The sequence below is a fragment of the Gorilla gorilla genome, chromosome 1 (genome assembly GCF_029281585.2).
Source record: "Gorilla gorilla gorilla isolate KB3781 chromosome 1, NHGRI_mGorGor1-v2.1_pri, whole genome shotgun sequence".
NCBI lineage: Eukaryota > Metazoa > Chordata > Mammalia > Primates > Hominidae > Gorilla > Gorilla gorilla.
This window is the reverse complement of record NC_073224.2, coordinates 42,500,055-42,512,281: the sequence shown is the minus strand read 5'-3', so window position 1 is coordinate 42,512,281 and position 12,227 is coordinate 42,500,055. Positions and strand designations below refer to the sequence as shown.

At 43.0% G+C, this 12,227-nt stretch overlaps 1 protein-coding gene across 2 annotated transcripts in view; it reads left to right on the top strand.

The window, feature by feature from the left end:
• The window catches only part of SMYD2 (SET and MYND domain containing 2), a 56,467-nt gene that overhangs the window by 16,791 nt on the left and 27,449 nt on the right, over positions 1-12,227 (top strand). The window contains exon 2 of one of the 2 annotated variants that reach the window (XM_031002268.3): positions 7,372-7,435. The exons of the other annotated variant lie outside the window; for it this stretch is intronic. Coding sequence (XP_030858128.1) covers positions 7,372-7,435 — 64 coding nt within the window. The remainder of the gene's footprint in view (positions 1-7,371; positions 7,436-12,227) is intronic. 2 annotated transcript variants of the gene reach the window in all.

The following is a 12,227-nucleotide window of genomic DNA, read 5'->3' as shown; positions in this document are numbered from 1 at the left end:
TGCTCTGAAGGCAAGCTGGCCGAAGAAGAACTATGTTAAGAAAATTCACACTGCTGAAAGAAATTAGAGATGACACAAACAAATGGAAAAACATTCCATTCTCATGGATTGGAAGAACCAATATTGTTAAAATGTCCATACTGCCCAAAGCAATCTACAGATTTCAACACGATTCCTACCAAACTACCAAAGTCATTTTTCACAGAATAAGAAAAAAACTTTTCTAAAATTCATGTGGAACCAAAAGAGACCCCAAATAGCCAAAGCAATCCTAAGCAAAAAGAACAAAGCCAGAGGCATCACATTACCCAACTTCAAATAATACTGTAAGGCTATGGTAACCAAAACAGCATGGTATGGGTACAAAATAGAGACATAGACCAGCAGAACAGAATAGAGAACCCAGAAGTAAAGCTGCACACCTACAGTCATCTGATCTTTGACAAAGTCAACAGAAATAAGCAATGGGGAAAGGACTCCCTATTCAATAAATGGTGCTGGGATGACTGGCTAGCCATATGCAGAAGAATGAAACTGGACCCTTACATTTTACCTTATACAAAAATTAACTCAAGATGGATTAAATATTTAAATGTAAGACCTCAAACTATAAAAATCCTAGAACACCTAGGAAATACCATTCTGGACATTGGTCTTGGCAAAGGACTATGACTAAGTCTTCAAAAGCAGTTGAAACAATACTTGAAAGTGGGACCTAATTAAGCTAAAGAGCTTCTGCACAGCAAAAGAAACTATCAACAGAGCAAACAGACACCCTACAGAGTAGAAGAAAATATTCACAAACTGTGCATCTGACAAAGGTCCAGAACCTGTGAAGAAGTTAATTCAACAAGCAAAAAACAAGTAACCCCATTAAAAAGTGGGCAAAGAAGACATACAAGTGGCCAATAAACATGAAAAAATGTTCAACATCACTAATCATGAGAAAAATCCACATCAAAACCACGATGAGAAACCATCTCACATCAGTTAAAATGGCTATTATTAAACAGTCAAAAAATAACAGATGTGGCTGTGCATACTGGCTCACACCTGTAATCCCAGCACTTTGGGAGGCTGAGGCAGGAGGATCACTTGAGACTAGGAGTTTGAGACCAGCCTGGGCAACATAGCGAGGCCCTCATCTCTACAAAATAGACAGCAAATTAGCCGGACATGGTAGTGTGTCCCTGTAGTCCCAGCTACTTGGGAGGCTGAGGTGAGAGGATTGCTTGAGCACAAGAGTTTGAGGCTGCAGCCATAATTACAAGCCATGATCATGCCACTGCACTCCAACCTGAGCAACAGATTGAGACCCTGTCTCCAGAAAAATTAAAAAATAACTGATGCTGGTGAGGCTGTGGAGAAAAAGGAATGCTTATACACTGTTGGTGGGAATATAAATTAGTTCAGCCACTGTAGAAAGCAGTTTGGAGATTTCTCAAAGGACTTAAAACAGAACTACCATTCGACCCAGCAATCCCTTTACTGGGTATATACCCAAAGGAAAATAAATTGTTCTACTGAAAAGACACATGCATTCAAATGTTCATTGCAACACTGTTCACACTAGCAAAGACACAGAATCAACCTATGTGCCCATCAACAGTGAACTGGATAAAGAAAACATATATATATATGTATGTATATATATACACATACCATAGAATACTATGCAGTCATAAAAAAGAATGAAATTATGTCTTTTGCAGCAACATAGTTGCAGCTGGAGGCCCTTATCCTAAGCAAATGCAGAAACAGAAAACCAAATACCTCATGTTCTCACTTCTTTGTTGTCGTTGTTGAGACAGAGTCTCTATTGCCCAGGCTGGAGTGCAGTGCCGCTGTCCCGGCTCACTGCAACCTCTGCCTCCCGAGTTCAAGTAATTCTCCTGCCTCAGCCTCCCAAGTAGCTGGGACTACAGGCGCCCGCCACCATGCCCAGCTAATTTTTTGTGTTTTTTAGTAGAGACAGGGTTTCACTGTGTTAGCCAGGATGGTCTTGATCTCCTGACCTCGTGATCTGCCCTCCTCGGCCTCCCAAAGTGCTGGGATTACAGGCGTGAGCCACCACACCCAGCCATGTTCTCACTTTGAAGTGGGAGCTAAACATTGGGTATTCATGGACGTAAAGATGGCAACATTAGACCCTGGGATTACTAGGAAGGAGAGAGGGGAGGGAGCAAGGGCTGAAAAACTATGTATTGGGCACTATGCTCACTACCTGGGTGATGGGATCATTTATATTCCAAACCTTAGCATCATGCAAAATCCCTATGCAGCAAACCTGAATCTAAAATAAAAGTTGAAATTATTATTTTAAAAAAGGAAAATTTACATGTAACCAGGTATTTGGTTCACTGAGCATACATGTAGTAAAATCTTCCCTAGAGCCCGGCAAAGCTTTTCAGTTTTTAGTGAGGAGTGCGGTGTTCTCTCACCAGGTTCCTAGAGCACATGATCCAGCTTGGACTCTCCCAGGATCTGTTGGGGAAACATGTAGGCTCACGATACTGAATTGAGAGGAGGGACCTTCTGTGTACACAATAAATACATCAATCCTTGTTTTCTTACAATCTGTTTCAAGTGAAATGGGTTCCTGGAGCACAATGGGTTGAGAGACGCTCTTCTGTGCGGATGTTCCCTCCCCATATCTCATTTTGAAAAATGATCCTGGATCCCCTCCCCATTGCATCTTTAAAGCAAAGTGACATTAATGGGATACCACTGGAGCCGGGGCATTATGCAGACCAGAGTAAAGCATGCCTCTCCTATGCTTTGTTGTTACTATTAGCTTATCCACTCACGTAGAGAGACTATTTTTGCTGCGTGGAGTCTACCCTCCTGAACCATTGTCACAGCACTCAAGGAAGGATGCTTCGGCGTGATGGAAACAAAATGTGTGAATTCCAATTCTGCCACCTACTTGCAGAATGACCATGTTAGATTAGTTGTTTCACGTCTAAGATCCTCATTATCTTCATTTGAAAAATAGGAATAATAATAGCTTCTTCTTAGACCTGATGAGATTACTAAAATAGATCAGCAGTTTTCAAACTTTCTGGTTTCAGGGTCCCTCTGTACTCTTAAAAATTATTGAGAACCGCAGAGAGCTTTTGTTTATATGAGTTATAGCAATCATTATGTATCATATGTCAAGTTAAACAGAAAATTATGAAGGTTTATTCATTTTAAAATGACAACTATTATGCTAACATTTTTCTGTGAGAAATATCTTCCAAAACAAAAGAATTACTGAGAATAGTGTTTTTGTTTTAAATTTTTGTAAGTCTCTTTAATGTCTGATTTATAGAAGACAACTGGATTTTCAAATATGCTTCTGAATTCAGTGTGTCATGTTATGTTTTAGTTGGATTATGTAGCAAAAATAAAGCTTCACATAGATATGTAATTGGTAAGAGAAGGGTATTTCGACACCCTTCTCAGTTAAATGTGGATGTTCTTATTTGATTAATCAGTAAACTTTGATAATTGATGTTGTCTTAAAAGTTGTGATGTGCAATGAGAAGCCATATTGTGAACTTTATGTACTCAATGACATAAAATCCACTGGTTTACCTTACACTTGGAATGACTTTTTTGTCGTGCATAACTTTTAAAACAGTGTCATTGGCCATTTGGAAAATATTAGTTACCTAGATTGTACAGATCTCCTGAAAATTGACTCATTTTATCAAACCATATCAAAAAATCATAATTCTTAATATTACCGCTAGTCTCATCAGATAAGTCTTCAGTATTGAGAAGCTGTCAAGCTTAGGATGGCAGATCTATGTTTTCCAAAATGCTAATTTTTGCTTGAAAACTCAAATTTTATCATTGGCAACAAGTGTTGTTTTCCTGGAAGTGACAGGCTCACTTCATTCATTTCAGTAATATATCTGCCAAATGCTCAAGTCTGAATAACCACAGTTTATCTAAAACTGTTCTTTCAAGTTAAAAAAAAAAAAAAAAGCCAGGAATTTTTCCAAGAAGAAAGTGGCTAGTTTACAATGCCAGTGATCACACCAGTGCTCTTCCATGAGATACCCACTGGACTTCAGTATGAAGCAGAAATACTTTTTGCATTCTTCCCACTTCACTATACAATGCCAAAGACATATATACTTAAGAATCGAGATTTAGTAAAGTTAATATTCATTACTGCGTCCTCAGGGACATTCGTGAGACTGGCTTTCACCCTCTTACTGCCAGTGTGGCAGTAAAGAATACAGTGTTTCCAGCCAGGCGCGGTGTCTCACGCCTGTAATCCCAGCACTTTGGAAGGCTGAGGCTGGTGGATCACCTGAGGTCAGGAGTTTGAGACCATCCTGGCCAACATGCCGAAACCCTGTCTCTACTAATACAAAAATTAGCTGGATGTCATTACTCATGCGTGTCATCCCAGCTACTCAGGAGGCTGAGGGAGGAGAATTGCTTAAACCCAGGAGGTGGAGGCTGCAGTGAGCCAAGATCGTGCCATTGCACTCAAGCCTGGGCAACAGAGCAAGACTCCGTCTCAAAAAAAAAAAAAAAAAGAATACAGTGTTTCCTGGGCTTTGATTTACGCTTAGGCATCTGAAGGTTTACTACCCTTCAGGAACCTTTACGCCTTACGCCTTACCTTCTGCATTGCAAATGTTAAAACAGTGAGAAAAAAAGCAAATAATCTGAATTCTGTCTCTCACCAGCTCCCTGAAAGGGTCTCCGGGACCCCAGCAGTCTGTAGACCTTCTTGAGAATCACTGAGATAGATAGTAGAAATGACATATCATATTGCCAAGACTGAAAAGTTAGTCTTTACTTCCTGCTCTTTATTATTTGTGGCCGTGGACTTGGTGACGAGCTGGTTCGAATGAAGGCCAGCCTTTGGTAGAGGTATTATTTTGATGAAATCTCACTAGAGTTCTTTCTTAGTTCCCTAGAGTCTAGTTGCCTACTTTCTCCTTGGGATATTACATGGAGACTGCAAACAAGTGTTGGTTTCAGGTTAACTTTACTACTGGTTTCTGTGCGAGAAAACCTGTATTAATCCTTGCTTTTTTTGTATGTTGTGGAGCTAATAAATGTCTTTTTAACCATGATAATTTTCTAATCTCTTACATCAGGGGGTCTTAACGCTGGTGTCAGAGGCTCTTTGCTGGTCCTACATATGGGCTTTTAGGTGGCCCCTGAGCCTTTAATTTTTTTTGTTGTTGTTCAGCATTTAACAGCTCAGCAAAAGCCCTTGAAATTTTACAGACTTCTTTTGTTTCATTAGGACTGGGGGAGAAGGTGGGTTATTAGAGTAAGTTAAAAGCTTCAGCCAAACTCTCAGAGGTCTCTAACCTGCCCCCTATAAAAACAAATATTAAAGATGACTTTTTGGATAGACATTTTTAAAGGGTAGCGTCTCCCACCATTATCTATTTCTTGATACACCTCTCTGTGGAAAGAAGTTTGCAAGCTTCCTCCCTGGCTCTGCTGTCTTTGCTTTTCCTCCCCTGGGCATTTCTGCACAGTGCACATCACGCAGCGCTTGCTGACGAGTCACTTCACCGTGATTTTTTAGTACATTTCCCGAGAGAGCAAGGGTCTGTGCATCTTGTTTCTTCTATATTCCAAAATGCAGTCAGAAGTTCAGTCCCTTCAGACATACCCTAGGGGATAGAGGGAGTATTTTAGGCCAGAGAATACATCAGCTAATTTAGCGGGTTCCTTTTTGAACTATTGAGGTCTGCAAACTTGGAATATTTATTTATGCCTCAACCCCAAGACGCGTTTTTCTCCCACATTCTTCAGTCTGCTTCTTGGAATCCAAGTGCTGTCATGAAAGCTGCAAGGCAGTCTGTTTAGTTCCAACAGTAGAATTTTTGGAAGACTTCCTTAATTCTGTAGGAGGAGTGTGGTGACTACCACTTGCTGACGAGAAGCAGCGGAGGATTCTGCAGCGTGACAATATGTATATCCGTATTATAAGATGTCAGCCCCCACCGCGCACGCCCCCACCCCCGTCAGCTCTGCTGGGCTGCAGAGGAGGGGGGACGAGGTGGCACAGGGTGGCTCTGCGGTAGTGTAGCTGCTTCGTGGTGTCGGTATCTCCACAAGTCCAGAAGCTGGCTTCACCGGGGTGGGCAAGAGTTCGACAGCAGGTTTTACCGATTGCGCTCTGACTTAGACAATGTAATTGTTCCCCACTTCGGAAAAAAAGTAAAGAGTTTTGTAGTATGTGGCTTAATTCAGTGGCTTTTCAGCTTTTGAAAAAGCTTTGGTTCATCTCACACAATACACACGCGAGCACCTAACAGTTGGGAAGCAACAATGTCCCTGTCCTTTATGGGAAGCAGGAAAAATAATATAACAATGAATAAGTTGAATCGACCCCATTATGAAGAGGCAGAAGAATAGCTAAATAGTACACTGACAAAATGGGTATGTATAGCAATCAGATCCCATAATACCGTATTCAAGAATCTATTTCTTGGTGGGGGCACGGCGGCTCATGCCTATAATACCAGCACTTTGGGAGGCTGAGGCAGGTGGATGGCTTGAGCCCAGGAGTTGGGGATCAGCCTGGGCAACATGGTGAAACCCCGTCTCTACAAAAAATACAAAAATTAGCCAGGCATGGTGGCACATGCCCTATAGTCCCAGTTACTTGGGAGCTGATGTGGGAGAACGGCCTACGCCCGGGAAGTCAAAGCTGTAGTGAGCCAGAATCATGCCACTGCACTCCAGCCTGGGTGACAGAGTGAGACCCTATCTCAAAAAAAAAAAAAAAGAATCTATCTCCACTTGCTAGGTTGCACTTTTAAACTTAGCTTTCTGGACAACATTCGAATAGTTCTAGCATACTAAATTCCATCTTTGCTTTACTTGCAATTTCTAAATAATGAGAGTTGTCACTCACATGGGATTTTCACCAGAGTAGGTGCACCCCAACACTCCATCTTCATGGGGTCAAACCTTCAATGTGGTTTTGTTTATTTCTGTGCCTCTTTAGCAGATGAGAAAATCAGGACATAAGAACTTTGACTTGCCCTGAGCTACTGACCTGTACAGTAGTTCTGTGCAGATGATGTTCATGGCCCTGGTGTCTTTGGCCAGGTCACCAGTCAGTCAGAGCTGTTGTCCCTCATCTCTTTGGACAGTGCTCTTCATACTGGTAGGTTTGGTAAATGTGAGTGCATGCACTATTTGACTCACTCACTCCTCAAGGGCTGAATCTGGTCTAACTCTTGTTAAGAAACATGCGCCTTCTCGGTGGGAGAGTAAGGTAAGGTGAACCTTGGCTCTGCTTTCCAACCAAGTGGCTTTTGTTATTGCATGATAAAAGGTACAGCTTCACGTTTCTGTGTCTGTCACCACTACAGTGCCCTTTCTGTTTTTAAGGAAAGAAGGATTGTCCAAATGTGGAAGATGCAAGCAGGCATTTTACTGCAATGTGGAGTGTCAGGTAGGTGCTGGGCCATTGGCAGGGAGGGCCTAATTTCCTCTGAAGTCCTCCTCTTCCTTGTCATGGCATTCCTCAGCGCCCTCCTGGAGCCAGAGCTGGAAAGCATAGGATGTGGCTGGATATCCTTGGATGTGTGCTGACCCCGACCTCACAGGCGGCCAGTGATAGGCAGTAACGGTTTGAGGCCGCATGCAGGACCAACATCGAGGTGCAGGAGAAGACCATGTTAGATACAGGCAGGTGTGCTAGCAAGTCTGCCCCAAGGACTGCAGCCACAGATGGAAAATGCAGAGTTGACAAATAAACAATATTAAAATGCTATCTTTAAATTTTTAACGTTTTTATTGTTGTATTTTTATAAATCCCTCCATAGCAGGCTACATCTTACCCTTGGGCTGTTTGAACCTAACCTGCTTGCAGTGAGACTCAGATGATCCCCTAGTCCAGCCTCTGTATAGCCAGAGGGGGGCTATTCTGAACTCATAATTGGGGCCAGTGCTTCAGGAGCAGCCAGGGCTGAGGGGTTCAGCACGGATGAGTCTCAAATGAATCCTGAAATGTAGGGATGGGAAGGTTAATAAGGAGGATGTTGGAGGAATTCTTGGTAGACTCTTTGAGGGCCTAAGAGTGGTGTTTCCCAAACTGTTATAGTAAACACTTGTTCCACAAAATGTTGGTAGGTATTCCACAGAAAATGCATTTCATGTTCAAACAATTTAGGGGAACGTAGTCTCTTTACTTCAGAACCTGTTATAGTCTTTAATACACTAGTATGGCATTGTGAATTTCTAAGCCTTCTTGTTTGATCTCTCTGTACACCCCATGGCATTTATTTTTAAAGGGAACCTATTAATACACCTTGGGAAATGGTGATGCTGTTAAAGGGTGGCTCTACGGGACAGGGAAGATTTTCTCTATAGCTGCATCTCTTTTTGTTGTTCCATACCTGGTGTTGTCCTTCCCTCATCCCCACCCTCCAGCCCCATCCCCGGTCTACTTTGGATTACCCACTATTTCATTTTTTTTTCTTTCTCACCTCCCTACACTGTTGGCTTCTGAAAGGCCTCAAAGAGCATTATTTAGCAGTGGGAGAGATTGCTAAGCCCTGGTGTCTCATCTGACTGTAGCGCCCCAGGGACAGCGGCCCCTCCCCAGAATGAAGCACAGGCTGAGACCTTGGCTTGGGAAGCTCAGACTCTGCCTTAGCTCTGAAGACCATATGCACCGTCCCCTTCCCTGTGTTTCCCACAGCAGGCTCCCGGAGGCTGTCAGCCTGTGTGGCAGTGAGAATATAAATGCAGCTCGTAGTTGAGTTTTCGGGGAGGGTGCCTTCTTTTGAAGAGGAAAGATCATACTTTGCTCCTACCAATTGTAGATGGAGTAGTGCAACGGCATTGTAGAGATCAGCAGGCCCTGCGACATATATGGTTTGATTCTAGGCCTGCCAGATGAGTTAGCTGTTTCTATATGTAAGTTAAACACTTCTAGAAAAATTAACTCATTCCGTTCTGTGGCAAAGCAAGCATAGGGAGTCACACGTAGTTCAGATCATACAGCATGGAGTAGCAGGAGGCCATGGTCCCAGGAGCAGGTCCTGGCTCTGCTACTTACTAGCTCTATGAAACTGGCAAGTTATGGCCGGGTGCGGTGGCTCATGCCTGTAATCCCAGTACTTTGGGGGGCCAAGGCAGACAGATCACCTGAGGTCAGGAGTTCGAGACCAGCCTAACTAACATGGTGAAACCCCGTCTCTACTAAAAATAGAAAAAAATTAGTCAGGCGTGGTGGCGGGTGCCTGTAATCCCAGCTACTCTGGAGGCTGAGGCTGGAGAATCGCTTGAACCTGGAAGGCGGAGGTTGCAGTGAGCCGAGATTGTGCCTTTGCACTCCAGCCTGGGCGACAAGAGTGAAACTCTGTCTCAAAAGAAAGAAAGAAATTGGCAAGTTACAAAACATCCCTGAGGCTCAGTTTCTTTAAATCTGAACTGAGCACAATGGTGCCCACCTTGATGAGTTAGGGACCACATGATGTGATAGATATTAAAGTTTTATATAAGCTGTAACCCTATATACAGGTGTGAGGAGTTAGTATAAACATATTACAGTCCACAGGAAAATCGAATTTGTGTAATTCAGGCTAGACTAAAGCTTAGCTTTATGCAAAGAAATAAACAGCATAGTTTTGATTTAAGGGGCTTGGTTTTTCAGCCTGAGAGAATGACTGGATTCTAAGAACTTGAGGGTGCTGATGGTGTACATTGTGTGAATAAGGCTTATTACAAAATGAGTCTTAACTCCTTTAAGTAGCTGTGAACAGTGTATTAATGAGTACCAATCAGAGTGTGTGGCATGTGGAGTTAGCTCCGAGTCTGAGTCTTCTGAGCACGCTGCTAAACTATCTTGTTGGGCCTCATGAGGTGGCAGTATTTTGATGAATCGTCATGGCCCACATTGGGATTTGAGATGCCCTTTATGGTTTCTCTGCCCCCAGGACCTAGAATCCCAGATTTGCAGACCCAGAGACCTCATTTGTAAGCGTGCAATGACGGGTGTCCTCCCTTGGGGGAGGCTCACATTAACCAATATCCCAACCTGTATGTGCCACAATGCCAGTTTATTACTCTACAACAAGAAGTTGAACAGTCTAGATTTCCTGCCCTTGAAGACAAAACTGTACAGGTGGCCGCTTCATAATGAGACAATTACTTGGGGAGCAAGGAACCCCAGGATGGAGGAAACAGTTACGGGATTCTACTGTTGCAAGGCTGTAGGCCAAGAGAGCCTGCTGTGTCCAGCCTCATGATGGAGTTTCCCCTGCTGCTCACTCAGTTCCCGGACAGGGGCACCCTGAGCACTGGGGATTACTTCTGCAATTCTGCTTTCCTGTGCTTCTGTTAAGTATCTGGTGACCAAAGTACCCTCCTAGGAGGTGAGTGGTACCGCAGCTCCTGAAGCCTCTTGTTTCTAGAGGTGGCAGGCTGGATCTGACCTGTAAGTTTCATTTTTGTTTCATCTGTCTCCCACTGCTGAAGGAAGAGGCTAATGACCATTAAGGTTTTTCATCCTTTAGTACTGAAGAACTAAATAAGTGTGGGCAGTGTATTATAAAGAGATAGAGCAGGCATAAAGGTTTAATAAAAGTAAGTGCCTAGAAATAAAGGGTAGCACAAGGGCTTCGTAAAGGAAATCATTAGGGAGGAATCTGGGGCATTTGCTCCAGATATAAATGTGTTCAGGGTTCGGCTTAAGGGAGTGCTTGCATGGGATCAAAGTAGAGGCTCTGCTTAAAGGATAAAACGTGGCACAAAACAAGAGCAGCGATGAGGAAGGTAATTGAGTGATTCTCCACCTAAGAAAGCATGGCCTTCAGCTGCTAGTAATTAACTGGTCCTTCCTCAAAGGTAGGCCCTACCCCCCTGGAGTCATCAGGTGGTCAGTGCCACACAGCAGATGGTGGAGTTGGGATGGAGGTTATCGAGTTCAATATGTCAGTAGATAAGAAAGCGTAGTCCCAAGTGGTTGGGTGACCCAAGATCACCCAAGGTCAAACAGTGGCAGAACAGAGATGAGACTTTACACACTACTTGGGGAGGGCTTTCACCCCTTTACAGTAGTGTGCTTGGGAGAAGTGAGGGCCCTCTAGGAAAGGAGGTGCTGTGGGAATGTCAGAGAAAGAGAAGTGGCCTTCAGTGGATGTGAAAGGGGAGAGCTGCGTCCATTGTTGCCTTGGCCAGACACCTCTCCAAGAGTGCTAAAGGCTCACATTGCTTCCTGGGGATTTCCTCTTTACATGGAGTAAGGCTTCTTAGGGGATCCTAGCCATGGTGTATGTTCTCCCCAAGCCCTCTTCTGTCTGCAGTGCTTTCGGATTTTGCTTTATTTGATACAATTTTGTTCTATCTTGTCCCGTTACTTTCCTCTTAGTTCACTTGACTCAGTGTGATGGTGCCAGAGGAAAGATTTTAATTGCTAATGCATGAAAGGGTAATGGGAGGAAATATAAAAGAAACAGAAATTCCTTTTTAGTTGGGCGCGTTATTTTGTAACCTGTGTGTTTTAATGAACTGTATTTATTTTTCTAAATATGCCTGGGAAGCAAAGTATATTACTCATTCACCCACTCACCCATAAATTGTACCAGGATATTTTCAAGAGAAGAGTTTTAGAAAGTTGTTATATAGAATAATCATTGTGCAGTAGGACTTTCTAGGGTATATTTCTTAACTCTAATGAATGTAAAGAAGAAAACCTTTGTGTTTTCAGCTGAGGGGGTTATGAGTAAGCTTTGAAAGTAGGAAGGGATTTTTTAAAGTGTGTATGAGGAGCATGTGAGAAAATAGTAGGCCCTTATCATTGACTAGAAAATAACTGAAGTATAGAACATGTCTAATAAATGCTGCTGTTGTGGGTGATTAGTGTAATGGGGCCAGAGTCGTAGGTTCAGTCCTGGTTCAGTTCACTCCTGTCAGCCATAGGAAGCATCTTAAATTTGGGCCACTCTTTTTTTCTAAATCTTTAACATCACCAGTAGGAAGAAATGTGTGTGAATGACTGAGTATGTCTCATCGCTTGTATTGGGAAAACGCAAAGCATATGTCCTAGTGATGGTAGCTCAGCAGCATGGGCCATCTTTGTATAAGGTGGTCAGGTGTCCACCTGATTGCTTTTGCACACTTCTTCTCAAGGATCATGCTAGTGGAAAGCAGAAATCCTGTGACATTTTCTCCCTGTTCCACATTTTAAGAAATAAGATGTGGATGTGTACAGGTAGGCTGTGTTTGTTGTTAGAAGA